This window comes from Nannobrachium achirus (genome assembly GCF_963921795.1).
Source record: "Nannobrachium achirus genome assembly, chromosome: 16".
Taxonomy (NCBI): domain Eukaryota; kingdom Metazoa; phylum Chordata; class Actinopteri; order Myctophiformes; family Myctophidae; genus Nannobrachium; species Nannobrachium achirus.
In genome coordinates this window covers 49470608-49498451 of record NC_137823.1, presented here as the reverse complement: position 1 = coordinate 49498451, position 27844 = coordinate 49470608, and the positions used below count along the sequence as shown (strand labels likewise).

Sequence of the window (27844 nt, the reverse complement as noted above, 5' to 3'; positions counted from 1 at the left end):
CTGGACACGAAATACCATATACGGGCATAAACATCTAATTTCTCTTTTGGGACTTGAGCTAAAACATTTGGGAACCACTGGCCTAACTATTAATAAGTGGAGTTAACTGATAAATGAATAATAAAGTATTTATTGTGACCGAAGGTCGCAGTTTACTATGAGAAACCGCACATCATGTCCGTCCGACCGTCGAGGGGGAGCTTTTTTACGGTCTATGGGTTTGCCATTCCGACATCAAGCTGACTCACGCTTTGACATCACGCTCTGACATCATTGTGATGTCAAGGGAACCAAATCCCTTTTATGGCCATACATGGAGATCCCTGATGTCATCAATATTAAGCCCATACCTGTGAATATCTATGGGTACCAGGGGTCTCCATATATGGGTAACTGGTCCGATATACAACATCACTGGCCAGATGGCCAAGACATGGCGCGACCTCGCCCTCGCCCTTAGACGTCTTACTGGTTAACCTCAATGAAGCAAGACATTTTTCATAGACACAAAAGGAAATTTACAGTATTCATTTAATGACAAATAGACACACGGATGATGTTGTAGTACACAGTTCTGCTGGATGCGATGCCAAGGAACCAAGGTGTGCAAGGCAAGCACATGTCAAGAACAACTTGGTGAGTCCAAAGCAGACCAGCGTCAGTGAATGAACGGAACACTATATTCATTCAATTACAAAACTGTTATTAACCCTGCAAGGCCCAGCGTTGCTTTTTGGCAACGTTTTTTAAATCATTTTTTAAAAAATGTTATAATTAGTTTTCCTGTTCTTTTTTCACAACATCACCATTAAATCCTATTGTTTACTATTACAATGCCATTGGCCATGATATTTGCATATAAATACCCCCCACAGGGGCTGACATTCACACCTCCCAGAGAAGTTGAAATTCCAGCGTCTGGACGAACAACATCTCACTTTTTAACTGAAGCTATTCCTCACTAAAACATAAGTAAAATGCCTGTAATATTGTTTTTCGTGATCATTGTGTCTAGAACACGTGCATATGTTAATATTGTGAAAAATATCCCCAAAATGCAAATTAGATCATGATTTATGATTTATGGCTATAAAACCTTACAAAAACATTATTAATTTTATAACATTACATTTTCCTGTGATTAGGACTCCTACAACACCATCTGATTTAAAAAAAAAAATTGGGCCAGTAGAAATTAATAGCCTTGCAGGGTTAACATACCTAGCAGGCTGTATGCTAAACTCTCTTGCAGTAGGCCTAATATACCGGTATATCTAGATGGCTATAGTTCTGCTAGACTGCTAATTAACTCTAACGAACATACTATTAGATTCATAGGCAATTCTAGCCTCTTTCAGCAGGGGGTGCACGACCTCTATTACCTCATGCACGCGCGCTGCGCGCACGCGAAAATAATTGCGGATATTAGCGGTTTTGTAATGTTGTTTTAGCGGATTTCTGCAGTTAATTTTGTACCCAAATGTAACACAATATAAACAAAAAAAAGTGTAAAACAGGTGCTTCTTTTTCTAGACACATATGTCTATCTATAGGATTTATTTACTTATTTTGCAGACAGAGGCAGCACAGCCAGGACATATAAAGCCAAACATCAAGTTAATCATCATTCATCAAGCAATCAAGCAGTCATTTACATTGGTGGTGTGGCACAACCACACCACCAAAGATCCATAACCAGCAGCTACCAATATTTACAAGCAAGTTAAGCAAGCATGCGCGCTCGCTCGCGCGCGCACACACACACACACACACACACACACACACACACACACACACACACACACACGGAGGAGAAGAAAACAGGCTGGCTAACTCCACAGTGAACAGATAGTTAAATAAAGCCATGTCTTACCTTAAGAAAATGACAAGAAAATATCCAATGTTATATTGAGGTGCCCAGAAGAAAGTGTTATTCCTTGGAGGCACAGAACACATCGTGTAATCCAGCCTCGTTGAGCAGCGCCGAAAACTTTAGTTCACGTATGGTAAATGTAAAAGCTATCCACATGTCCTATGGATGTCTGTAGTTAACCCCAGGTAGCATATTCCACTGTGAAACAACTGTTTAATTCTGTTATTTAGATAAATCTGCAGGTGTCATCATCTGCCGTTTGTTTTTCAGCTGTGCTGTCAGAGACGTTCAGACAGTCACTGTGATTGGTTGAGAAACCAGTAGTCCTATTACCTCCCGCCCCCCATTTGCTGTGATTGGTTTAGAAGTCATGCTATGGGTGCTTCAAAGGGTCAAAAAAGGAGAATTTGAGATGTTCTTCTTCTTAATGCATATTGCGTGTTTATTATGATCAAAAAAATCAAAATGGCCGCCTGGCGGCCAGGGGGTGCACGTGCACCCTAGGACACCCCTTAAAATCGCCTATGATTAGATTCTTATGGACATATAAAGGCCTATTAATGGTTGTTACTGTTGTTACTGTGGTGCATGGGCCTATTAGTTGTTTTTTTATCGTCCCACCCAGGTATGCCTCATTTATTTTTTAACAACCCTGAAAACCGACTAAGCAGGCAGGCCCCAAAGACGCCACACTGCAGGCACACAATGACAAGGAAAGGAAGGTATTTTTTATTTCTATATTGCAGCAGCACCATCCTCTGGTCACAGAGGTGCTACTACAAGTAAGAGTGTGTGTGTGTGTGTGTGTGTGTGTGTGTGTGTGTGTGTGTGTGTGTGTGTGTGTGTGTGTGTGTGCGTGCGTGCGTGCGTGCGTGCGTGCGTGCGTGCGTGCGTGCGTGTGCCTACTGCTTTGAGCTCTGAGCAAAATAAAGTATATTGTATGACTTCCATACTACAAAAATGCAGGTTTGTGCTAAATGGGCATGCTTTTTGATGATTTTTGAAAATTCTTCTCCACTTCTTCTTGTCTAGATAACAAGAGGAAGCTCAAAGGTTTGGCTTTGAGCTGAGGGGTCAAATAGGCTAGGAAGAAGGGTAATAATCAGTATGGCTATGTGAATAATGTTCGGCCTCTCACATGGTCACTTGCATTGTGTGATGCTGTGCGTAATGGCACACTGGCGCTGTTAATAAGCAAAGAATGATTCCAATTTCAGTCGGCCATCACCATGTGTAATAAAATGTAAAAACAAAAGACAAAAGCAACCATACTGGTCCTGTGTCTTGGGTCTTGAGTTGGATGGAAAGCAGGGTCATGACCAGGCTCCAATAGACCTTATTCACACCGCGGCCATCTTGGATCACATGACTTCCTGGGATAGCAGCCTGCATTACAAACCATTGTGAACAATGGAGTGATGGTCCCAAAATATGGAGATTCAAGGTAACCTATAACTTACCTTGAATATCGTTACCATGGATGTAATCAATCTACTGTAGCCCTTCTATTTGATCATTTTGGGGATGTTGATGTTGTCATCTGCCCATTTGTTAATTTGGTCAAAAGAAAATGGTTGAATAGAACTCATATTTTGGGACCATCGCTCCATTGCTCATAATGGTTTGTAATGCAGGCTGCTATCCCAGGAAGTCATGTGATCCAAGATGGCCGTGGTGTGAATACGGTCTATTCCCTGCCTCAACATTGTTAAATGGCCACCTGCCGTCATGCTGGAAATTAAGTGTGAATTCCCTTCTGGATGTTTACATCCACATCCAATGCTGGCCATTTGTGATGGCATGCCCAAAAGATGGCAACGGTCATTAACTGTGTCCAATCTGCAAATCAGTGTCACTTGATATTTCACTTCAGGTATTCTTTTCAGGTAATGTGAGCTTGTGTTTGCATGAGTCAACTTGTATCTGTGTGTGTTCGTGTGTGGACACTTGTGTGCACACAAGGCTGCATAGTGTGTGTGTGTGTGTGTGTGTGTGTGTGTGTGTGTGTGTGTGTGTGTGTGTGTGTGTGTGTGTGTGTGTGTGTGTGTGCGTGTGTGCGCGTGTGTGCGTGCGTGTTTTTGCGTGTGTGTGTGTGTGCGCGTGCGCGTGCGGGCGTGCGTGCATGTGCCTGCATGTGTCTTCACCTATGTGTGTACCAGCCTCTGGGTGTGGATGGGTGTGTCCTCAACATGCCAAATCAAGTGAAAACATTGTGAATGAGAGTGCAGTCAGTGTACTAACCTAAAACTCACTCACTTGGACAAAATGATTCAGAGAAAACATTACAATTGCATTATATACAGATCTTAAACAGAGAGGCCATTTGGCTTCCATGTTTTGACGTCTGCTTTCAGTTCAGTACAATGCACGCTTCAAGGACCTGGCAAAGACTGATTTGATAGTCTTCCAGTGAGAGACTATGGCTTCAAGCGGAACAGTGGAAGAGTGCCCTTTGGACGGTGGAGGTATTCCACTGGACATTGAAAACATTCACACGTGCCTACAAGGTCAGTCATCATTCCATTTATAGATGTAAATCCATTGTGTTCAATGAAGCTTGATGCTGAGCATAATATTGCCATAATTTAGCAGATGTATGCTCTTGTAAGCTTGTAGAAGAACTGCTACGACAGTGTCATACGACAAAGAAGCGAGGAAGTATTCTTCACCTATTATGGCTCTTCATGCAAACAACATGTGGTCTGATGTTCCTATGTGTGAAATCATGAGGAATCGTGACATCTTTAAAAAGCTCTATTTAAAAGACCACTTGGGTTTTGTTGACTAGGAGTCAGTTCAGCATCAGTTTTATCATGCATGCCTCGAATCCAAAGTGCTAATTTTATAAGTGTAATAATGTGTGTCCGTTTTTACTTATTATTAAAACTCTAGATTTGGCTGTGTACACAAATTGAATTTGGTGAAATGTGCTGCTGGTGCATAAGATTTATGTGATATGCATTTCTCTTTGTGTTAGATTATAGTCTGTCAATTCATTTTACAAAAGAATAGTTTGAATATCAGCGCATTGTATAGATGTGTATAGTGTTTTGCTCTAGATAATGGTTGTACTGTGGGATTCAAGGGTAGATGTACGTTGATAATCCTTGCAGAGAGGACAGAGCCTAAGTTAGTTGTGCACTTGACTTCAGTAACTTCACCTGCATGTATAGCTTCCTAAGTGAAAAGAGAAACCTGTGGCGTCCAAGCACAGCTCACTGTTGATCACACACCTTCCGAGGTGTGTGAGGGGTAGACAGACACAAGGTCATGGAACTCAAAAAAGGCTACTGGTCACAATTGTCCAGATACTGCAAGCAATGTCATATTAATATATTCCAAGTACGGCGTATATTATATGGTACAAAAATAAATACAAATACTCTAATAAGGGGTGGTCACAAATCTCTGCAAGGAGGCACACGGAGGCGTGATGATCTTAGACTGCATAAAGCTCTTTTGTTTCTGCCCTAGCAGGTTCTCAAACAAACAGAAGCCATGGTTACAAATGTACTGCATATGAGTCACTGTGACTCTGTAGTGCTTTGTTTCACAAACCTTATTTTAGGCCTATCAAAAGGTAAACTGAACCAAGTGCCAACACTGACTGTCCCTCGGCTATGTCTATATTGTAAAATCAACACCACAAACGGTAAATAAGATTACGATTTTTCCCAACTCAAATGTTATTAAAGAATATTACTGATATTCAAACCTTACTGTACTTCGCTTTTAACTGAAGAACTGACATCAGGTTTAATAATTCCAGCATGATAAACAGTGTATATAAAGTGTATTGAACTGTTTTATGAAACAACGAAATGACGCAAATGACCATTTAGTTCCAGCTCTAGAAAAGAAAGTTTATCTTTTTCCTTTTTACGTGAGTATTATTGAAGATTAAGATTGTTTTGGCAACAGAAGCTTATAGTCTGTCTACTGCCCCTCTGTCAATATACTGTGTGTGTGTGTGTGTGTGTGTGTGTGTGTGTGTGTGTGTGTGTGTGTGTGTGTGTGTGTGTGTGTGTGTGTGTGTGTGTGTGTGTGTGTGTGTGTGCGCGCGCGCGCGTGTGCGTGTGCCTATCTATGTCTGACTGTCCTGGAAGCCATCTTGACTGTACTGTACCACCCTGGCAAAGCTCCCAGGCTGTAGCCTTCCTTTATTAGCCCATGCAGGAAGAGGTCTAGAAGCTACTTTGGGGTATTGGGGATCGGTGGCCAGTGGGATAGCGAGAGAGCAACTCCCTGTAGCATGGGGACACTTCTCTCTCCACTCACTATGTGAGCTGGGTGGCTCATTACTGGATAAAAGCATGGAGGGTCAAACACCTATGCTGGAGTCAGAGATTCCTCGCTCGTCTACTGTTGGTGAGTAGCCAACAGCCAGACCTGTCGCCATTATTAGGACAGTATTTCATTAGGGACAGTGGGGAGGTTGTGTCTATATGTCTATATATGTCTGCTTGGCTGTAGCCTTTGCAATGACATTGTGACATTAGGAGTTTTTGAGTGGTGGTCACTCCGTCTCCAATGTGTGACTGCATGTATATGTTTGTATGCTTGTAGCATGAGCTGCTATAACGCTGGGTGACCAGTGGCAGGCCTAGGTGACCAAGTGGTGCTGTTGAGTATGTATGTTTAAATCTGGCTAGCCATCGTCAAAGAAAATGTCGATCCTCAGTAGCTAGCTACAGACTCTGTCTCGAGTGAATGGTATGTTTGTAACTATGTTTGTAGGATGAGCTGCAATACCACTGGGTGACCAGTGGCAGGCCTAGGTGGCCAAGTGGTGCAGTTGAGTCTCTCTCTCTCTCTCACACACACACGACCACACACACACGGCCACACACACACACACACACAGCAGGCTTTGACACTAAGGCTTGCCCACCTGCAGGTAAATAAACCCTTGGGCAGGTGAAGTTTGCTTTCAGGTTGCCCGACCGGGCAAGTGCTCATTTGAGAGGGGACGCAACCGCCTATAAACACAACACGAGATCTATCCACCGCTCACTTCAAACTGGGTTTGATTTTTATTAATTCGACAGGAAACTGAGGGCAGAGGAGCAGGGTGACAACACAGGTCTCCAGACAGAATTTAACTGGAGACATTAGTTACTGTATGTGGTTGCTGTATTAAAACCACAGTCCATAACCTTCATGTGATTTCACTGCATTTCAAATCTACTGCTTGTCCAAGAGGCAGTCTCCGCTTAGTCTAAACTGGGGAGATATTACATTGAGATACATTATTGCACTTATGAGTTTAAGAAATTTGTCACCTGACCGAAATGTCTTGATGGAAGAGTAGGGAGACCACCACTTCCATGTCCAACCACTGCAGATGAGCTAGTTATATTGTATTTAGAGGGGTATTTCCCTTTCAAAAAATCTTTGGTAATTTTATCGTCTAATCAGGCTTTTATGAATGCCCTAAACAGTTTTTAAGTTGATTCATTCAGTATTTCAACATATGTCACTATTTAGATATTTTATGTAAATGTTATCAGGCCCTCCTCCCCACACCCAAAAGTTATCGAAGAAACACGTCCAGCACACGTATTAGGAGGGTATGAGTCACCAGAACCCTAACCCTTTTGAAAGTGAAATATCCCTTTAACATATATAATACAAATTGGTGTGTTCAGTGTTTTATTCATTCAAATAAGTTCTGGATTGCAGCCTTAACTAGACTGAATGAGCCCAGAGCCACTTTGGAAAGGGAAGGAATGGAGAATAGACCTACACCCACCATGCGAAATACTCTTTACAGTATGAATGTGCATAGTTGAATCACAATTTCAGCACTCGCTAGAGGATAAATATGTAGAGTAATCTAAATACAGCTTCATTACAATAGTTTAGCAATCACTTATCTAATTATAAAGACTTGCACAATAAAGTACAGTCACTGGATAAATGGGAGCAGGTTCAATCAAGAAAGCTATACATTCTATATACTAATGTCTGACTTATACTTTGTCGTTTCACTCACAAGGTCACAACACGTCACCATGTTACACATCAGTTTCGATGCGCACGATCAACAGGCATCTAATTACAAATCAGGCCAGGCCAAAGCCTTCACAGTTCTTTGAATAAAAAGATTGGCTTGAGCCAGAAATGAAAATTCTATAGTTGTTAATGAGACTTATGTATTCTTTCTGTCTTCACAGTGGAGCAAGAACAGATTCAGAAGAGAACATTCACCAACTGGATCAATGCTCAGCTCTCTAAGGTGCTGTACTGTACATCTGGAAAACAATGTCATGCACAGCACTCATTTTGATACCGTACACATATTTGATGCATGCATGTTTTAAATATGTAACATTGTTATGTGAAAAAACATTCAGGGTTTTACTTCCTTGGACTTACTGGCACAAGTCATTTGGCACAGATCAGTCCAGTGGCGGGCGGGCAGACAGACAGACAGACAGACAGACAGACAGACAGACAGACAGACAGACAGACAGACAGACAGACAGACAGACAGACAGACAGACAGACAGACCTACAAGTTCTATGAAATACTTCCGATCCACTGTCATGATATTTTGTTCATACTAGAAAGACAGGCATAACTCGTTCACGAAACGTGCTTGTGGGTCTTATGCTAGAGGATATATCCGACAGTTTCCACAATCATAATGTGCACAATCAAACCATGCATGGGTGTTAGAATGCCCTATTCTTCACACAAAATCAATCGCAATAGTGCCAAACCTCAAACAAAATGTTTATATGTAATTATTATTTATTATGTGTCAAAAGATAGAAAAGAAAAGAGAAAAAGGATGAAGGAAGAGATTTCCACTGCACTTCAAGCCAGGTTCAGACAGGTCCGGTGCATCACAGGAGCAGGACACATATACAGTAATAACTAAAAGAATGCACTGGAGCAGCACAGATTAATGTATTATTTATTTCTATATTGTATGACTGTGGGCCTGTGAGCTCTATAGAAGTTGAAAATGGAACCGCAGCGTGTAAATTTGACCGAATGTGACATTTCCAACTCTTAAATCACGCTTATTATACAGCTATAGGCCTATAGTTTATGTATTTCATATCGCTATGATTCATTAGCTGAAGCAGGACTGATACATCTGCATATATTATCTCGCTTGTTAATATATAAGGTGTGGCCTGCTATCGAGAAATAACAGACAAGGTTGACCAATTCAAATCGAGCATTCAACCAAACCATGTACTGTAATAAGTGTTCCCATATAATTAGTTTTATCGTATGGAGAGTGAATTCCCAAGAAAATGCAAGAATATGGACTCTTTTCATTCATATTTGATCAACTTCAAAGCTTCTGAATTCAGAAAATTAACTAGACTGCACTCTGTCAAGGTGCCAACTTGCACCTGTGCACTCGTGGCCATGTATTGTACTTGTGAGCCAGCAGAGTGCGCAAGTATTTGGATTGGTGCTGTTGCTGTCTGTATGAGTAGGCTGTACGAGTAGGCTGACAGAGTTTAGACTTGCACATTTTGATCTCAACGTGCAAGTACAAACAGCATGTTTGTTAAATAACATTCAAAAAATAAAGTTGCTAATTGTTAAAATTATTTTAAAAAATGTATGTTAAAAAAATAAGGTTTGAAAAAATAATATAATAATTTACTAATAATTTACTTAAATAAAACGACAAAGTTACATATTTAAAGCAAGCAAACAGTCTAGAGATGTAGAGACTCTATCTGACTGTACAGGGCAGGACCCCCATAGCATTGTGCCTCACTTCAGTACACAGAGACGCACAGATACCGGTGCTGTCTGTATGTATGTGGGTGGGCAAGTTGGCACTCTGCCGAGGTGCCAATTTGCGCCTTGTTATTCATATCAGGTCGCACTTGTTGTTGGTACAATATAACCACAATGAGAAACCCTGTAGGATGGTTGAACGTTTAGACCTGTATTTTTAGGATCTAAAGTAACATTTAAATCACCACATGGATTGCAGTCACCAATGTTGGCTACAAAGGCTATTTGTAATCTCACCTCTCTCTGTAGAAGGTGAGTTGCCATGCAGCTGCTTTTACTGTAAATAACTCCATTTGACATCTAGCTATCTTTATATGCTGTCCTGAATGTGGATCTTAACATTAAATGAATGCACAATTATATAACCAAACTATATGTAAGTACGACAGTAATCATTTTAGAAGATGTCCTCATGGAAGACTCCAGATGCACTGGGCATGTGTGGGCAGCCTTCCCTGCCTTCATGGCCTTAAGGAAACACTTCACTGTGGTCGAAGAATGTCCGCTATGTAGGTATCAGCTTTGGACTGTCTCGGTTGGTCTAACTTAGATAACAGAGACAATGGACAGATTGACCCTAAAAGTGCCACCAGGCTTACAGGCCCATGGCCAGATTTAGCCTTTTGCACTAGGTGGGGCAGGAAGAAATGACAGGGGGGTGACCTCCAGCCCACGCCGCGGGTGGGAAAAAATGGGGTGGACAAACCCCCTAAAACACCCAAAATGCATAGAAAACTAAGCATTTTGGCAGACAAACAGGTTTTACACCTGCATCAGGCTACATACAGCATCACACTTGTTGGCATATGTGTAATGTGTTGTTTTACAAGGTATATCTCTGTTATATTTTCAGATTTTTGCATGCCATCTGTTTGGTGGGGCAGACAGGGCATTTAGGGGGGGCATTGCCCCCCCTTGCCTATGCCTAGATCCGGCCCCGGCCTTGAAAGTTTTGTGTGCAACTGTGTGACCCTATTTTGTCCCTAATATTTTGTACGGCCTGATACCACATTATTTATATGAGGTCGCACTTGTTGTTGATGACGTCACGTCACCCTGTGTTTTGTCAAGGGTTTTCCCATTGGATGACACAAACACAGACGCACAGAGGGCCCCGAACAAAGTACTTGTGCGCTCTGCTGGCACAAACAAGTAATAAGTGATTTAAGTTGTTGTGTGGTATAATACAATGTGTGTGTCCTCAAAGTGGTCCAGAATTACATGACATCACGCTGTGTAGGTCTGTCAATGATATCCTCTGAGCTGAACTCATTATAGAATGTGACGTGCTGACTTCATTAGCCAGCCAGTGGTGTGTGATGAAGAGAGGACCGGAGCTCTAATTGGCCACAGTCCCTGAGCTGCTTGTGATATGTTGTTGGAGTGTATATATAGTCACACTGGCTCCAGCAGCGTATGGTCAGCAATGTAATCAGAGACATGACACCTCTCTGTAACCCCACATCCACACAGCTCTGCCTTCAACTCTGTAGACACTCTCACCTGCATGCGATAATTTGACATCAGTCCAGTGGCAGCCGCCCGCAGGAAACACTCCCTTTGTGTCTAGAAGACAAATGGCACTGTCCTCCTGACCCAGACTTGTTTGTAGAGACGACGTCATCCCATGTACTGTACTGCACTATTGGACAGTTAATTTATCAAAAAGGCGGTGGGTCACAAATGCTTCTCTGTGACCCCACCCCCCCAACATATTTATACATGATCAAATGAGCTTTGATTAAATAAATGCTTATAGAGTACGTGAAATATTTGACACACAACCTTCCACACCCTTTCCTTGGCGCATACCCGAACTGTGAAGTACGCGAGTTAAATTTATGAAGAATGGCTTGCAACTCTTGTTTAATGCCCCCAGAAATAGTTAATTTATGGGAGCATTAAACAAGAGTTGCAAGCGTCCACCTGTTGTTAGACCATCTATCTATCCATGGAAACAGCAGGTGGTGCCATTGCTTTGTTCACTCAGGTTGATTGTTTTATGTGTGTGTCACAGAGATGCCCTCCCACTGCAGTGTCAGACCTATTCTCTGACATCAAGGATGGGGCCAGACTGCTTGACCTTCTGGAGGTGATGAGCGGACAGTGTATGGTGAGTTAAGTTGGAGGGTGCATTCATGTACTGTGGGCCGGTAACCACTATCGCACCTGGGAATCCTATACTGTATAATGACTCTGTCGGAAATCTAACACACTATGGTATGCTTTGGACAATGTTCAGCAGTAATGTAGTATACTGTGAGTCACAGTCAGTGGGCTGTACTGTACATGCATGCTTTATACAGGCTAGCATTATTGTTCTAAACATATCTTACAGGTTCATTTTTAAACTTTGAGAGTTAAGCACATTACATTAATGTTAAAAATTGCAAAAATGTCTCCAGAAACATTTCTACTAAAGTATTGCTGTTATGCTCTTGGTTTATTAAGAAAGAATAATGTAATGGTCTACATTTTAACTTGACATCAGGGCTCTGGTAGATTTGAATTGAAACAGAATGTTGATACACAAAATTCTCTCCCCAGAAAAGAGAAAAGGGACGCAGTCTTTTCCAGAAGAGGTGTAACATTGAGACAGCACTTAATTTTCTCAGGAACAAATCGGTACGTTACCATAAAACAAAACACAGGAGTCTATAAAAGTTTGCTGTATTTTAGTTTTTGACTTTTGCTGTTGTTGGCAGATCAAACTTGTTAACATCAACGTATCTGATATTATTGATGGGCGACCCTCCATAATCCTTGGTCTCATCTGGACCATTATCCTGTACTGCCGCGTGAGTACACGAGGTTTGGTTTTTGTTTACCGGTAGATTCCTGACAGTGTTTTCAATTACTGATCCATTTGGAAAGCTTCCAATATACCTAGGAAACCCCAATGGGAGCCCTGCTGTGAATATGCAGAGTTGATGAAAATGGGGAGTTTGACCACTACTGTTTCTGCATTTTAGATTGAAGTGCTGACCAGCAGCCTGTCCTTCCGTTCCCATCACGGCTCCATTGGCTCTCTGTCCAGTGTGGACTCTTTCTCTAGCAGCCCTGCCCTGGGTGGCGTTGCTCCAGATAGTCCCACCCTACGAGGTGGGGCATCACGCCTCCATACGGCAAAGAAGGCCTTGCTGATTTGGGTCAAAGACCAATGCCAAAGGTACACTGTCTGTTAACATGTAGAAATATGAGCATGCAAATTCTTTAAATCGGTGGTCCATTGGTCCCTGAGGGGGTTCCAGGTGGTCCCCAGATAAATGATGGAGAGTTGGTAACCAAATGGACCCTTATAGATCTTTAACTCTTGAGAGTGTAAAATGAAACCAAATGGACCCTTACGGGTCCACGTTCTCAAGAGTAAAATTATTGTTAAACATTTGCATTACTTAATCTTGTTATTTTGATCAACGCCTGCCTGTTAACTCTCCTAATGGTACCAACATCAATACAGCATGGAAATGTGGCCAAAACTTTCAAAAAGTTGACTCTGAGAAACTAAATCTCATCAATGGCTCAAATTCCGAATAAATAGGCCTACTGGACATTGATATGAAAATGGTTGAAAATGACTGCTTTAGATGGTCAATTGGTCATACTTAGAGTATTTTATATTATTTCCTCCTTAGTTTGTTTTTCTCATTTCTGTCTCTCTCTGTAGGGCTGGTTGTTCCGTCAGTGTGAAGGACTTCAAGTCAAGCTGGCGCAGTGGGGAGGCTTTCTTGGCCCTCCTGTGTTCTCTCAGACCACACCTTGTTGACCTGTCCTTGGCGCGGACCAGAAGCAACAAGCACAACCTGGAGGAGGCCTTCCGCCTGGCTGAGAAGGAGCTCCACATCCCCAGACTGATGGAACCCCAGGGTGAGTATAGCTTTGCAGTTTTGATGATATGTTTTTGTTAAGTGTAAGAACAATCACAACTAACTGACTTCTATACAGAAGACACGATAGGGATAATACTGTAGAAAGACCTGTACACTGGTGTGATGTTCTTTTCCAGATTGAAACATAATCTTTAGTCATTAGTAGGGGGTTTCAAGGAGATGAATGGTTCAGGCAGTATGTCGTTTAATATCACCTTGGTTTGCATTGAGCCAATAATGAGCAATTTACTGTCAAATCTTCTGCATCCAAGATGTTGATGTGAAACGCCCAGATGAGAAGTCCATTATGACCTATGTGGCCCAGTTCCTACAATACTCCAATGACAGGCGATCTCCTGATAACCATTTGCAGGTTAGTGCGCAACTGTTCCACTGGGTCTAATTTAATATGGTATTTCTTATTTCATAAAACTGACAGGTTAATGGTTAAAAAAGTGTACAAGTGCTATGATTTGTTGAGATTATCTTGGAAATGTTTAAACGGGAATATCATATACCTTTGTTTACTGCAGAGCTTATTTTCGTAATGTATCCCAACACAAGTGGAAGTAATTCATTACGGCAGGCTCAGCTCTGGCCTAGGCTCACATGAAGGTCTTTCAAGAACTCCTACCGGTAGCTATGAAGCACTTGCTTTTCAGGACGTGTCATCTGAATCCAACTCTGAAGCTGTGAGTCCCCAGCTAGTCCTGGCACTGACGCAAGAGGCCACCTGGCTGCTGAGAGAGCCTCTTCAGGTGTCCTCTGTCCCACTGAAGATGTGCAGGGAGAGAATACAGGTTGGTTGGTTGGTTGGTTGGTTGGTTGGATGGATTGATGGGTTGACTGATTACCCATTTAGGCCTAGAATTATTGATTGCTTTAACTATTGAAAAACAGCAGATATATAAGCTCACAGCGCGGCACCGAGTGCCGCGCTGCGAGCTTGTAGATCTGCTATTTTTGCAAAAGTTGTGAAAATGTGTGCAAATCTTTGAATATATGTATTTTTGCCAGACCCATGAAATGGGTAGGCCTACATAAGCAAATGTCGGTCTGTCCGGTTTTTCTCCATAGATGGTCATGATGATGACATGATGATGACATGAGGGAGGGATAGACCGACAGACAAAGCCTTCATGTCATCACAATGACATGAGGGAGGGACAGACAGCCTATAAAGGGACAGCCTATAAATGTACCATTAAATTTATAGGCCCAGAGGGTTGGCAGAACCGGGGTCTGGCACAACCAGGTTGACCTGGTCTAGTTAAAGTGAACGTTTGTAACTCAAATTTTGCTTCTGGGGGTGGTCCCTGGAACTAGATATTTTGAGATGGGGGTCTGTGGCTAAATACATATCATTTTGGGGGTCCTTCACATGAAAAAGTTTGAGAACCACTGACATAGTAGTCTCTCAAGAACAGACTAACTGAGCTCCAGTTAAGTGAAAAGGACCTTTTCTTTGACGATGGCTCGCCAGATTGCTGACATGGAAACATAGGTTTTTCAAAAAACCTTAGAAGGATTCAAAAGACACTTCGGGTCAAAATTCTAATTTTCACAATTTTTCAAAAATAGCAGATCTACAAGCTCGCAGTGAGCTTGTATATCTGCTATTTTTCAATAGTTAAAGCATAAAATAATGATACACAATAATGTGTACCCGTTCTAAATGGGTTTATTGATGGATTTGATTTGATTTGATTTGATTTGATTTGATTTTTCAGTTGCTCAATCAGAAGATGACGGAGGTGGACCTCTCTCGTCTCCTTTCATCTTCAGAGTTCAAAGCATGTGACATTGAAAGACTCCAACAAACTGTCCCAGAGGTACAGCTGCAGCCTGCATATTATGATATGCCCAGAATAGGAACGCTGGGGTTCATGTGATTCAGTTCTAAAATGTCTTTCTGCCTAGATATGCCATAAGCTCGCTGAAGTGGAGAAGACATGCAAGGAGCTCCAGCAGGCTTCAACCTTGCTAGAGCGCCATCTAGCGGAGCTCAGCCACTGGGGCACTGAGGCCCTGGAGAGTTACCAGAGCCTCAAGAAGAGGCAACACATAGGACACTCAGGACCGCGAACAAGAATAAAAGTGAGCAAACAAAATGTTTTGTCAACAAATTACTTGCAAGTCCACATTTACTGTTTTACATGACAAAGATAATTATTATCTTTTTTCAAATAAACTTTATCAAACCATTTTTGGACAGCAGGGCCAGTCTATACTCTGTACTGAACCCTGCAAGTTCTACTTGACAATGTGTATTTTGGCTAACATAAAGCATCACACAAATGTTGTGTTCTGCGGAACATTGCCTGCTACTGTAAGCTCTGTTTGTCTCAGACGAGTGGCATTGGTTTTCAAAAGGACTAATATAATGGTCAGTTTTATATGTATGGTCATTCTTTTCTCCAGTTCCTGATTGCTCGTGGCTTGCAGCTGGAGGGCCAGGTGGTGGCTGAGGGCCAGGACCTTCAGGCCCTTGTGGACAATGCACAGAACCTGTTCCTCAGTACCTCTACCATACATGACAGGGTTTCAAAGACAGTATCTCACTCCCAGGTAAATTAACACTCAATCGTCAATCCCTGTATAATTAGTGGACCGGAGTACCCCATATTATAATTATTTATTCACCCACTCAATACTCTTACCTAATTACAGGCCAAAAAAATTTAGAGCCTGCATGCTGGCTTCAAGGCAAAGGATCACTTTATTCAGTATACAATGTTTCAATCCTCATAGGATCCTCATAGGATCGAAACGTTGCAGGCTCTACCTTTTTCCCCTTTTAACTCACTCAATAATCCTACAATCTAAAAAAAAAGTATAAATAAAATATTTTCTTCGTCTAAAGTAACTCTGTCTCATGATGTGTGTTTGCTTTCCCAGGAAATTATGGAACTGCTTAGCTCCCTAGCATTTAGTCAACGTGTTCCTCCTGGCAATCATCCTCCTACTAAAATCATGTGTCAGACAGGGCCGGACACCAAGGTAGAGCTTGTTGGTCTGACCGACACAGGGGATGTACAACAAACAAATGGGACTATCGATCACAAAAGCCAGGATCCAAGTAAACCTCAGTCTTCATTTCAGAAACAGGGGCAGCTAAACTATAACCATTCTCAGGACAAGAATGTTCAGAAATCAAGAAACAAGGTTTTACCCCATGATGAAATCCAGGTAGAGCCTCCGCATTTGGCTAAAATGGCAGATTCTCAAATACCTTCTCCTCTGGATCAAAACCGAAAAGAAGCTAAGAGTTTGAGTCAACCTCAGTCTTCTGCCAGAACTCATGTCCACATTTCAAATCCAAGCCAAACTGAGCAACATCCATGTACCGGCTCTGAACCAATTGACAAGGCTGAGAGTCCTAATCTATCCAAAAGTACGTCGAGAGACAAAAAGGAACCCTCTTCTCACTCACAGACGCACGGTCAGAAACTCAGGTTAAGGCGGCAACAAAACCTTCTGCAGACAGAATGTGGGAACCAAAAACCTCCACTGCCACCTGCTTTGGTCAGAAGTGATGTTCATGCCAAAGCCCAGGCAGTGGCCAAGAACCGCCTGGAGAAGGCCAAATATCGGCTACAGGAGAACATTCAGGAAGCCATCATACTGTTCAGTGACAAAGAGATCTCAGAATGGCAAGCAAAGAGAAAACAGGTAAAATGTTCTCTTTTATTTCCCACAAATTTCTGAACTTTCAGAAATGTACTGTATATATCCCTCATAAAAAAAATCCAGTTCTGTCTGGATATGGTGTGATATTTGAAACTCTTGCTTTTGCCTGAAGTTGACCTTTTGCACGTCAAGCTCTTTGCTGCTCATACATGCTTGATGCCTAGCCTCAACGCGCCATCCAAATCCTAATCTCTCAAGATAGATTCAGAGCTCTGAAAAACGGGCCAACAGCCTGTCATCCACATTCTAATGGGCGGTGCCCCTAGAGGCAAATTCAAAGGAAAACGACAGCAGGGCACTTTCTTCCCTTCTTTTTTTTTTTGCTGATGGGTTCCCAGATTGTCCACATCCAGACATGTACAGTACCGGTAGTTCATCTTAGCCCACTATGCAGACCCTACTTTATAAGGGTCCAGATAAGTAACATTTAACAGATTATCAATTAACTACTCTACTGACCTTTTTCCAGAGTGCTGCTGTGTGGCTGTGGTGGCGGTGCACAGCCACACACTCACGCATGCACGCATGCACACACACACACACACACACACACACACACACACACACACACACACACACACACACACACACACACACACACACACACACACAGGCACGCACGCACACATGCACACATACACACATACACATACACACACACACACACACACACATAGGTGCCACTTGACACTGCAGTTATGGTAGCTGGTTTGAGAAAATGGTCTATATACAGTATATTATTCATCCGTCAAATTATCATTAATTCATAATTTTGTACAGAATAAAAACATATGAATCAATTGGCTGTTACTTAGCATTAAAATAGTTTAAAACCATTTAGTTTAGTGAACCCTTGCCTCATCATGACTTGCACTAACCCGAGGGAACATTTTTGTCTGATGTTTTACAAAGCTGCCAGTTGTGTTTTTGCATGTTTGGGCTGTCATGTTTGTCTCTGCGTGGATTTTGCTTGCAGAGAGCTTTAAGGACTCTGAAAAAGGCCCTCCTTGAGGAGTTTCTGGGGGCAGTGGAGGGTTTCAGCTTCTTCTGCTCTGAGACTGAGCTGCAGGATTTGATGCTCCTCTCTGTTTCAGTCAGAAAGCAGTGGGAGGTACTGTATGACAGCTTGTAGATTGGCTATTTTCAGCAAAGACATTTGGTGCAGAGGAAAAAGAAAAAAAAGAGGACCCTGATTAACTAGGTTTATAGGGTTTAAGTGGATGAAAGAGCCTACCTTTATATAAACTTATACCATTATTATTAATTAATTAATTAATTAATTTAATCTTCACCTCTAATGACTTGCTTGCTCAAAATGTGGGATGCCAGTTTGAAAGCGTTTAACAGTGCGTGTCTGTCTGTGTTGTGTGATGTCATGCCCAGGATGTGCACTCAGAAATGGCCAACTTTGTGCCACTTTTGTGGTCTCAGATCAGAAGAAGAGGGAAGAATCAGTTGTCTCAGAAGGAATTTGAAATGCATGCTTACACTCTGCATGATACAGCTGACCAGATCGACTTTGAATATGTGCAACAGGTACTGAAGAATGTGTTGATTGATGAATGACTGCAGAGCATACGAATGGATATTAAATAGTGTCAATTTTAATTGTATTGCCTTGTAGATGTAAAAATTGAACTTTGATATTCAATATAAACTATTCTCCAATTACAACTCTGGTAATAAGCATCAGAGTAGTTGTGCCTTGCAGTCACCTTGGCTTAATGGCTTGTAGGATATTCTTTGAACCTCAAGAGGGCAGTGATGCACCTTAGAAAGCACCTATAACTAATGACAAAACGTCATAAGAAGAGGAGAGATACTTCCTGTTAGGAATAGGTTGATACAGCAGGTGGACTTTCTGACATACAGTAGAGACATTTGGTGTTTCTTTTCTCAAGTTTGAAGAACGTTATGTACTTTAACTTGCTATACTGTTCTAGACATGTCTCTCCACTGATGGTGGTGAGTCCCTTGGGTCTAAGGAGAGCCACCAGGAAACCTGTCCTGCTGTGGCTCAGCTGAGGGAGTCAAGTGGAAGGCAGGAGACTCCAGCTCAAACACTGCAGTCAAATGGAAGCAGTAATTCTGTGTTACCACAGCAAGACGGGTAAGATATGAAGCGCCATTGTCGGTTGGTGTGCAAAACCAATGTAATCTATTGGACATAGTGTGTGCAAAGTACTTTTTTCCTATGTCATACCTCATATGTTTCATGGTCAGTTTAAAAGGAAAATACACCCTGAAACAGATAATTGATATTCCCACTGTGCCATCTGAACAGTTCTGTTGGGTTTACATACATACATGCACTGTTAACTATTATCACCACTAACTTGGGTGAAATATAGTTAGTTAATATAGTAGTTAAGTTGTCCATTATATCTATCTCCACTCATGTGGAAATTAAATATAATTTGCATTACAAAATTGAAAATGATGTTACTAATTGGAATTTGCCAAGGCTTCCCTGTTCCTTCTTTCTGGTGGACTGTAATTTAACTGTCCTGGACCTATCCCCTCTCTTGCTATACACATGTTAACCCCGCAGGGGACAGCAGAGCACCCCACTGAGCAGAAGTGGCACTCAGGCTGACCCTCAATCAACAGACAACCACCAACAAAAACCAAGCCCGGCCTGCCCAGATCAAGACCCCACACCTGGGCTGCCGCAGGCCTCAGACTGCCCTCTCCATGTCAAAAACCCCACCCAGGATGGCCCGCCACTTGATGAGGACCATCAAAAGCTGACTCTGGGCCAGAAGCTGTACCCTGGGAAGGACCTAGATGATGAACAGGAGTCCCTACTGCAGACCCAGGATCAGCACCAACTGAAAGTCTGCAGTGGTGCACCGCACACCCCACAGAGCCCAGCTCAGCTACAGGTATGGAGGGATCACAAGACTACTTTTCATTTCATGTCTGTCAGCTGCACTGCACACTGCAAATATGTTTAAAAAAAACATTTGCGTGCTACTGTATGACAACTGAATTCCCCTTGTGGGAATAATAAAGGTCTTTCTATCAATATATCTGACCACAATGCTCAATGCTGTCAAACCTAACAACTTTAATACCAGAGAGAAAAGATGAGTATTTTTTTCCAAATCCATCAGAGTGTGTATTTTCTAATCTTCCCTATCTCATATTTACTTATCTACATCCCCTTTAACCTGGCTTTTGGCCTTTCCCTAAGCCTTGGCGGTTGCAAACAAACCCAGACGGGTGATTGGCTGCTCCCAGCGCCTCTTAGCCTCAGTGGCAGCTGTAGAAGTGCTAATCCGCTGTAATTGGATAGGCTCACTGCTCTCTTCTCCTGCGTGTGTCCAGGCGGTCGTCAGGGGTGATGTTGTGGAGACCCGCCAGGCAGCGGAGCGGACCGTGATCCCACCCACGGTCCCTCCCCAACAGGAAGAGGGCTCGTTGCAGCAGGAAGTGCTGAGAAGGTAGGGCAGGGTTTCCCAAGCTTTTTTGTCTCAGTAGGGCACACCATAAATATGTTTTTAATCCGAGGCACCCCTACATTATAATTTTCACTCCCAGCACCTTATATTTATAGCATATCGTCGTTGTCGGGTGGAAATCCTGTATGTCCAAAACCATTCGTTTTGTATTTATCATCTATAAAATGCACTAGTGAAAACAGCAGATCTACAAGCACACAACGCCTCGCGATGCGAGGCGTTGTGTGCTTGTAGATCGGCTGTTTTCACTAGTTTTGTGCGACAGTCTTGTATGATGAAGCAGGGCTTTGCTTTACCAAAATACGTACACATTTGAAACTTGGAGATACGAGGTTTCTGCCCGACAATGACGATATTTAAGTGGTTATGTTGCGAGGAAAACATTGAGATAATAGCCATTTTGGTTAGAACTGACTGACTTTGTATTCATTTTTTAAATGATACTAAATATTTTTTCAAGTGTCCAAATAAATTCCAAATATTATCAAATTATCTCGCGGCACCCCTGGACTGCCGTCACGGCACCCCAGGGTGCCCCGTCACCCACTTTGAAAACCCCTGAGGTAGGGATCAATCAATATCTCTGCACCACCGCAGTGCAATGTTCTGCATTTGTCAAACAGCTTATTCAGTAGATTGACAGGGGATTTTAAAGATAATGTAAGTGCGATAAGAAACACACTGAAATCTGATATGAAATATATATACAGTATTTGTTTGTCTAGAGATGCCTCACGTGCCAGGTTTATATCTGGCCACACTGCTTACAGTTAGTCAGCTGGAGAGCAAATGTTTTGTAAAGATGTATTTTTTATGTGCAACTTTATGCTTTATTTCAGATCAGGTCAGTGTAGAGAGATAGGCAACCAAGGGCAGAGGGAAAGAGAGTAGGGACGTGCGAGACAAGATAGAACCTGGGTTACAATGAGCATAATATGGCCTGTGCACTGGCAGAGCCACATATTAAGCAAATACTTTCAAACCATCACTGGAGTATGCATGTTCAAAATAGTTATGACACGTGTTTAAAAAGTCACATGGATACGTTTAGCCCTCCTAATGGTTTGTATCCAGTGATGTGGTTTAGCAATATGATGTTTTATGAGGATGTTTGTGTGTATTATCTGTAGGCCCTGGTTTTATCACGCTGAACAAATACAAGTTCGACTTGTACCTTGTACCTTGTTACAGACAATAAAATAAAGATAAATAAAGCCATATGTGAGATTATAGCATGGTATCACAGGTGAGAGTCTTCTGCTCCCTCTGGATTGGTTCTTTTTAAGACCTATAATGTTTGGGGTAAAGATCACAAGGAGTGACTGTGTACCACCTTTTTATTATACCACAGGTACCAAGACAGCAGTTTAGCATTTCACTCTAAACTTGAACGCAACAGACAGCTCCTGCAGACTGCTGAGACCATCCCAGACCCAGTCAGTGTCTCTACACTTCAGAACCAGCTCCAAAACCTGCAGGCCAGTTTCAGCAGCAACCCTCCTAGCATTGACGGATCAAATGTACAAATGTTCCAGCTCTCTGGAACTGTACTCTGTGACTTGTATTGATGACAGTTTTTGCGTGTCTGTGTTTCTCCTTGACAGACTCTGAAACAGGAGACAGAGGAGCTATGGTTTGAATTTGAGCTCCAGTATGCCCAGCTCTCCCAGTTGGCCTACCTGCTGGAGGACAAGGGTGGGGTGGAGAGGGACAAGACACAGCTCCTTCAGCAGTGGAGGAGCCAACAGATCTGTCTGCAGAACAGGTGCAGTCCACATGGTTGAGGAGTGCTCTTAAGCAATTAAGGCATTAGTTTTTATTGTTTTGTGCCTGCATATTACTAATTACAAACACCATGGCTTGTTATTATCATCTATGTATGTATGTGTTGCTATAAGTATACGCTATGATACAGGGTTCAAAATGTCATGGGAATTCCCTATTAAAAGGACAAATATGGTTTATTATATTCATAATACTTGGCAGTATAATAGCAGATCATTTCACGAGGTTTGGACTAAAAGTAAAATATGTGTTTCTTTGTAGAATGGCATCCTGTGACACCACTATTGACCTGATGGAAGCATCAGATTGTCAGATGAAGCTGATCACAGAGAAGCTCGACCACATCAGCAGAGAGCCTGTGGACATCTCATCTTTGTCCTTGGCTGACTCAAAAGCAGTAAATGACTTAAAGGTATGTCATGAGTATTTAGGCAGTGGCTCCTGAACCATCAGTATCTTGCCCATGCAGTGTGCAAACAAGGGCCAAACACAGTAGAGATGAGAGATGACGTTTTCCATCAGGATATTAAATTATATTTTCAGGAGCAGCAAAATATTCCACTTAATGTGCAATAAAGTATGGAATGAGCTAAAAGGACCCCCTGTAAAGGCCTTCTGATGACACAGGGGATCATTGAAGTGGATATGCTATAAACAGCCCCTGATGACGTACAGTACTAGGAACCTGTTTCTGCACTTCATCATTTTGAAAGTTACATTTTGAATTGGCAAGGGGAAAATGCCAGCAATCAGTCGGCAGAGCAGTGGTATAATTTCATCGTCCATATAGTCTGTGACTCAGTCAGACCTTTTCATCAATTGAGCTCTTCCCGCTGTTGAGGTCCAGCCATGTTTGTCAGGTTAGAGACAGTTATACCGTATTGCTAAGTTTGGGTGACCTCACCTCACGGATGCAGAGCTTAGGCACCAGTTCAGGAGCCATTACCTAGTTTACAAACAATCACACATTCATTCATTCATTCATTCATTCATGCATTCATTCATTCCTTCATTCATTCATGTTTTAATCCTTGATTCTATTACCCAGGAAATGGATCTCAGACTGGAGGCTGAAATGAGTAAGCTGTCTGGAAAAGCTGCTGAGGAGGAAAAGGAAGGGCTGGACGCCACAACTCCTTCACTCCTTGGACATGCTATCCACAGCAGATTCCCTCGTCTCCGACATCTCAGAGAGCATCTGAAGAAGGTTCGGTCGGCACTTCATGCCCTGGACTGCTTCCTGGCCGGAGTGAGGCAGGGCCAGGCTGAGATCCAAGCTCTCGGGGAGCCCAGCAGCAGGCAGGGAGATGAGGTTGTCCAGGCTGCAGCCCAGCAGAGATTCCAGATGGCTGGGGAGGATGCTGTTAGAGTGGACGGCTTGCTAAAGGCTACAGGGATGACGTTGACCATGGACAGAGCCACAGTGACGTGTGAGGATGTGGTGGCGTCGTTGGTCCAGAGACTTGACGAGATGTGTGGAGAGCTGAGCAGAAGCACGGAGGACCAGAATAAAGAGTTGTGTGTTTCGGGAAGATCGCAGGAGGTGAGGGTGGGGTCGAAGGTGAAGTTAAACGTGTTGAACCAAGAGAGCGGCCTTATAAAGACTGACATTAATAGAGTTTGTAGTGGGCAGGGCCAAACGCAGGAAGAGACCCCTCATTCTCACAGTGGGTTGGAACTGGGTTCAGGTCTGGAGCCTGAGAGGTGTAAGTCGGGTGAACAGGACAAGGAGACAAAGGAACTGGGGAAAGAGGAAGTGCCGAGACAGGAGGAGGCAGAAGACAGGGGTGGAAGACGGAGGGCCCAGGACCAGAGCTCTGGGTCCAAAGACCAGAGACGACGAAGAAGAAGGAGCAGCCAGGGAAAGAAGGAGGGAGAAGAGACGAAGAGTAGTGCAGTTCAGAGGAGGTTCAACTTCCTACGGCTGCTGAGGGAGATCCAGGGAGCAACAGGGGAGCTGGGCTTAAAAGAACCAACCCTCCATGCAGTTCAGCAGAGGTAAATGATTGATATATGGTATGATAGATATTGTAATAGCTACATAATGGATAACCCAAAATAGTATACTTGATATATATAAATAATACTGCATATATTATACTGTAATAGATACAGTACATTATGGCTTTACTGTACAGTATAGTGGTTAAATAATATTCTTTATTTTCTTGAGAAATTTGAGTGTTTTTTTACCTTCTTAAAAATAGTAATGAAACCTACTATTACAATAACATAGGCAGTTGAATATACTTCGTAGCTTATAACAAAAGTGAATATGTGCTGTTCATCTGAGCCCTCTGTAATAGCATTTTAAAGCTTTTTTTAAGCGTTTTAAAGTTGCTAGGATGCCTGCCCCAGGCGAGACGGACAGAAGAGCAATTCACATGCAACCTCATGCCTGATCTTTACTTTGTCCCGCACCAATGATAGCTGATCTACAAGCTCACAATGCATTTTCAGTGTGTGACTCGAGCATGCAATTAAGTATGAGTCCCCCTTCAGTTCTCAGCACACCTGCTTCTGCAGCTTTGGCGGTTGACTCTGTTGTGCATAATCACAGGGAGACAAAAACGGTCCTTCTTTTGCAGGATGCGTGCCTTGACAGAGTTGGAGAGCCGTCTGGCTGGCCAGCGTTCTGAACTGCTGTACCTGCTTGATGCATCTTCTCAATCAGCTGCCACTGCTGATGTCACACACATGAATGAGATGGAGGCTCTATTTGATGAAACTCAGACAGTGGTAACAGAAAGGTAATTGATAGACATACATAGGAGTGTGTGTGTGTGTGTGTGTGTGTGTGTGTGTGTGTGTGTGTGTGTGTGTGTGTGTGTGTGTGTGTGTGTGTGTGTGTGTGTGTGTGTGTGTGTGTGTGTGTGTGTGTGTGTGTGTGTGTGCGCTTGTGTATGCGTGCGTGTATGTGCAGTCAACAGCATAATAATACATTTTTCAATATCTGATGTTTCATTACCATAATAATAAACTTTATTTGTATAGCACCTTTCATGACATGACATGCAGCTCAAAGTGCTTTACAGAGCAGAAATGAAGCACAGGTGCTTAACAGACATATTGGTAGCATGCATGTTGTTGTTGTATTTTATCACATTGTGATGTATATTTTGTGCTTTTATTTTGTGTCTGTGTGTGTCTGTGTGTGCGCGTGCATACGTACCGGTATGTGTGTGTGCATGGTGGTGATCAACACACAGGTTGGATCAGTGTCGTGTCCTAGAGGAGTTGCTGAAGAGATTTCAGGCGGTTGGGAGTGAGCTGAGCTCCACGTTGCAGAGAGCAGAGAAAGCTATCAGTGAACAGGCCTCCTACATGGGCAAAGACAACCTGCAGAGACTCCATGACAAGGCATCTATTCTCCGTTAACCACTTAAAACCTCTATAAATTAATACTTTTACTCTGTACTTGGTCCACACTTTTCCCCTCCACACCAAAGATAGATTAACTGTTGCCTCCGTAGTTAGTCATTCATATTCACATGTGTACTCTCCTGGTTTGTGTGATTTATCAGGTCCAGGACTCCAAGGCAGAACTACATGTTCTCGGGGGCAGAATAGAAGACTTCCGTAACATCTGTAGACAGCTGCAGTGTCATCTTAAACAGATCCCAGAATGCACCACTGTCACATTTGAGGGGGAAGCTGATACCCTCATGGACCGCTGGCTGGATGTAATTATGATCTTAACTGTACCGTTTTTCCCACTTTTCACAGTGTGTATGAATTCAGACGTGACTTCTATCATCGCAGGTCACCGAGAGAACAGACTCCCATCTGGATAATCAACACAGAGGCCTGGCCCTGTGGGAGGGGCTGCTCCAACTGGGGAGGGATGTGGAGAGCTGGGCCGCCAATAAGATGGAAGCATTTGCTCAGACTCCCCCCTTTCAGACTGATGAGGAAGTCATAACCTTCCAGGTAAACAGATATGAGTGTGGGTTCTGAGGACTGCAGGTCGCCTGAACAATAATTATGTTTCTCTGATTGTTAAAGGGCCATTTCCATTGGTCATTCCCAACGTGATACATCATCATTTTCACAAGAACACAGTTCCCGCAACCTTTTGTGGATCAGGTCCCACTTGAAAGTCTCCAAAGTGTTCTCGGTCCAGCCATCTTAGCCTCGTAAACCAGACTCTCCTTTCAGGAATCAGAAGGCAGGTGGACTGTGGAGCCTGGTTTACGAGGCTACAGCCATCTGACCACTTGGGTCACGTGCATTTTCAATCGATTGATTGATACCATTTTTTAATGATCAATCAATTGATTGTGATTCGGCTTGGATCAATATGGAACTAACGTGGTGTATTTTTCAAAGTTCCCATTTTATTAAACAAATACTACACGTATTGTGTTGTCAGAATGAGCTCCTGGCCCAAGAGGAGAGTGTAGAGAGATTCCACCGCAGAGCTGCTGAAATCCAATCACTGCTTCTAAGCACAGAACCACCCCTCGAACTACAGGTACACGTGAGGCTTATATTGCAGCGTTTTCTCTGAATATTGTAATAACGATATCAATGATTGCTCTCAAATGTTTTGACATTTCTTTGGTGTCAAAATATTTGGAGTAGTTAGTATTTTACCTGATAAAATTATATTAAACATTTTCAAAACCTATTTGTAATACAAATATACTATTGTCAAATTCAACCACTTATTGTGGAGATATCCATATACTATATAGTGCCAATCAACAGAAATTATATGAAAAAGAAAATATTTTTTTCACTTGCAAATTAGGCCTTTTCATGTTGGTGGCTGGAAATAAAGGGATACTCCTTTAAAGTGGATTTCCACTTTGGATCAAAAAAGCTTCTTCAACCTTTTGTACTCTACTCTCTGCTATGATAGATACAGATTACTCATGTGTGGTTTTGATCCAGGTGGTGGAGAGCCAGATGAAAAAGTGGATGGAGGAGGTGAAGGAGCTCTTCTCTGAAGCAGAGGATGTTTACAGGCAACTGGCAGCCGCTAAGGGCCAGGTCCTCACCAGGATGGCTGAGTGCCAGCGCACTCTGCAGCAGATGCAGGACTCACTGGCTAACCTCAGTGCCTCAGACGTCCTGACCGCTCGTTCACAAATTCAAGTAAGGAGTGTACCAGGGGTGCAACAGTGAATTGATCTGATCTATTTAATTGATTATCAATTTAATAAATAATAATCGATTTTTTTTTGGGGGGGGGGGGGGGGGGGAATTTGTAGTGAAAATAGCTGATCTATACCCTGCAAGCCAAATGACGTCATGATGACGAAGGTCCTCCGGTGACTCCGGTGACGTTCAGAACTAGGCGAGATCACAGCCCATATGGGGATGATTTTGACGTCATTACCAGGACGTCATATGAACGTTTTTGTATGACAGGATTATTGTTATT

At 42.7% G+C, this 27844-nt stretch overlaps 2 protein-coding genes across 2 annotated transcripts in view; both read left to right on the top strand.

The window, feature by feature from the left end:
• Positions 1-6186: 6186 nt before the first annotated feature.
• On the top strand, positions 6187-18772 carry LOC308301113 (uncharacterized protein; the record flags this gene model as incomplete). Its single annotated transcript, XM_080745009.1, has 14 exons — positions 6187-6241; positions 8050-8111; positions 11665-11760; positions 12353-12445; positions 12620-12816; positions 13315-13514; positions 13789-13889; positions 14179-14316; positions 15247-15348; positions 15437-15613; positions 15938-16084; positions 17000-17188; positions 18183-18317; positions 18590-18772. 14 exons carry the CDS (start codon positions 6187-6189, stop codon positions 18770-18772), a joined length of 1875 nt encoding a protein of 624 aa, XP_080601135.1.
• Positions 18773-22196: 3424 nt separating this feature from the next.
• LOC308301112 (nesprin-2-like) overlaps positions 22197-27844 on the top strand; it is a gene marked incomplete at its 5' end in the record, with an annotated part of 93378 nt that continues 87730 nt past the window's right edge. The window contains 9 exons of the mRNA XM_080745008.1: positions 22197-22217; positions 22275-22435; positions 22717-22867; positions 23504-24453; positions 25665-25815; positions 25980-26138; positions 26218-26385; positions 26828-26929; positions 27352-27555. Coding sequence (XP_080601134.1) covers positions 22197-22217; positions 22275-22435; positions 22717-22867; positions 23504-24453; positions 25665-25815; positions 25980-26138; positions 26218-26385; positions 26828-26929; positions 27352-27555 — 2067 coding nt within the window. The remainder of the gene's footprint in view (positions 22218-22274; positions 22436-22716; positions 22868-23503; positions 24454-25664; positions 25816-25979; positions 26139-26217; positions 26386-26827; positions 26930-27351; positions 27556-27844) is intronic.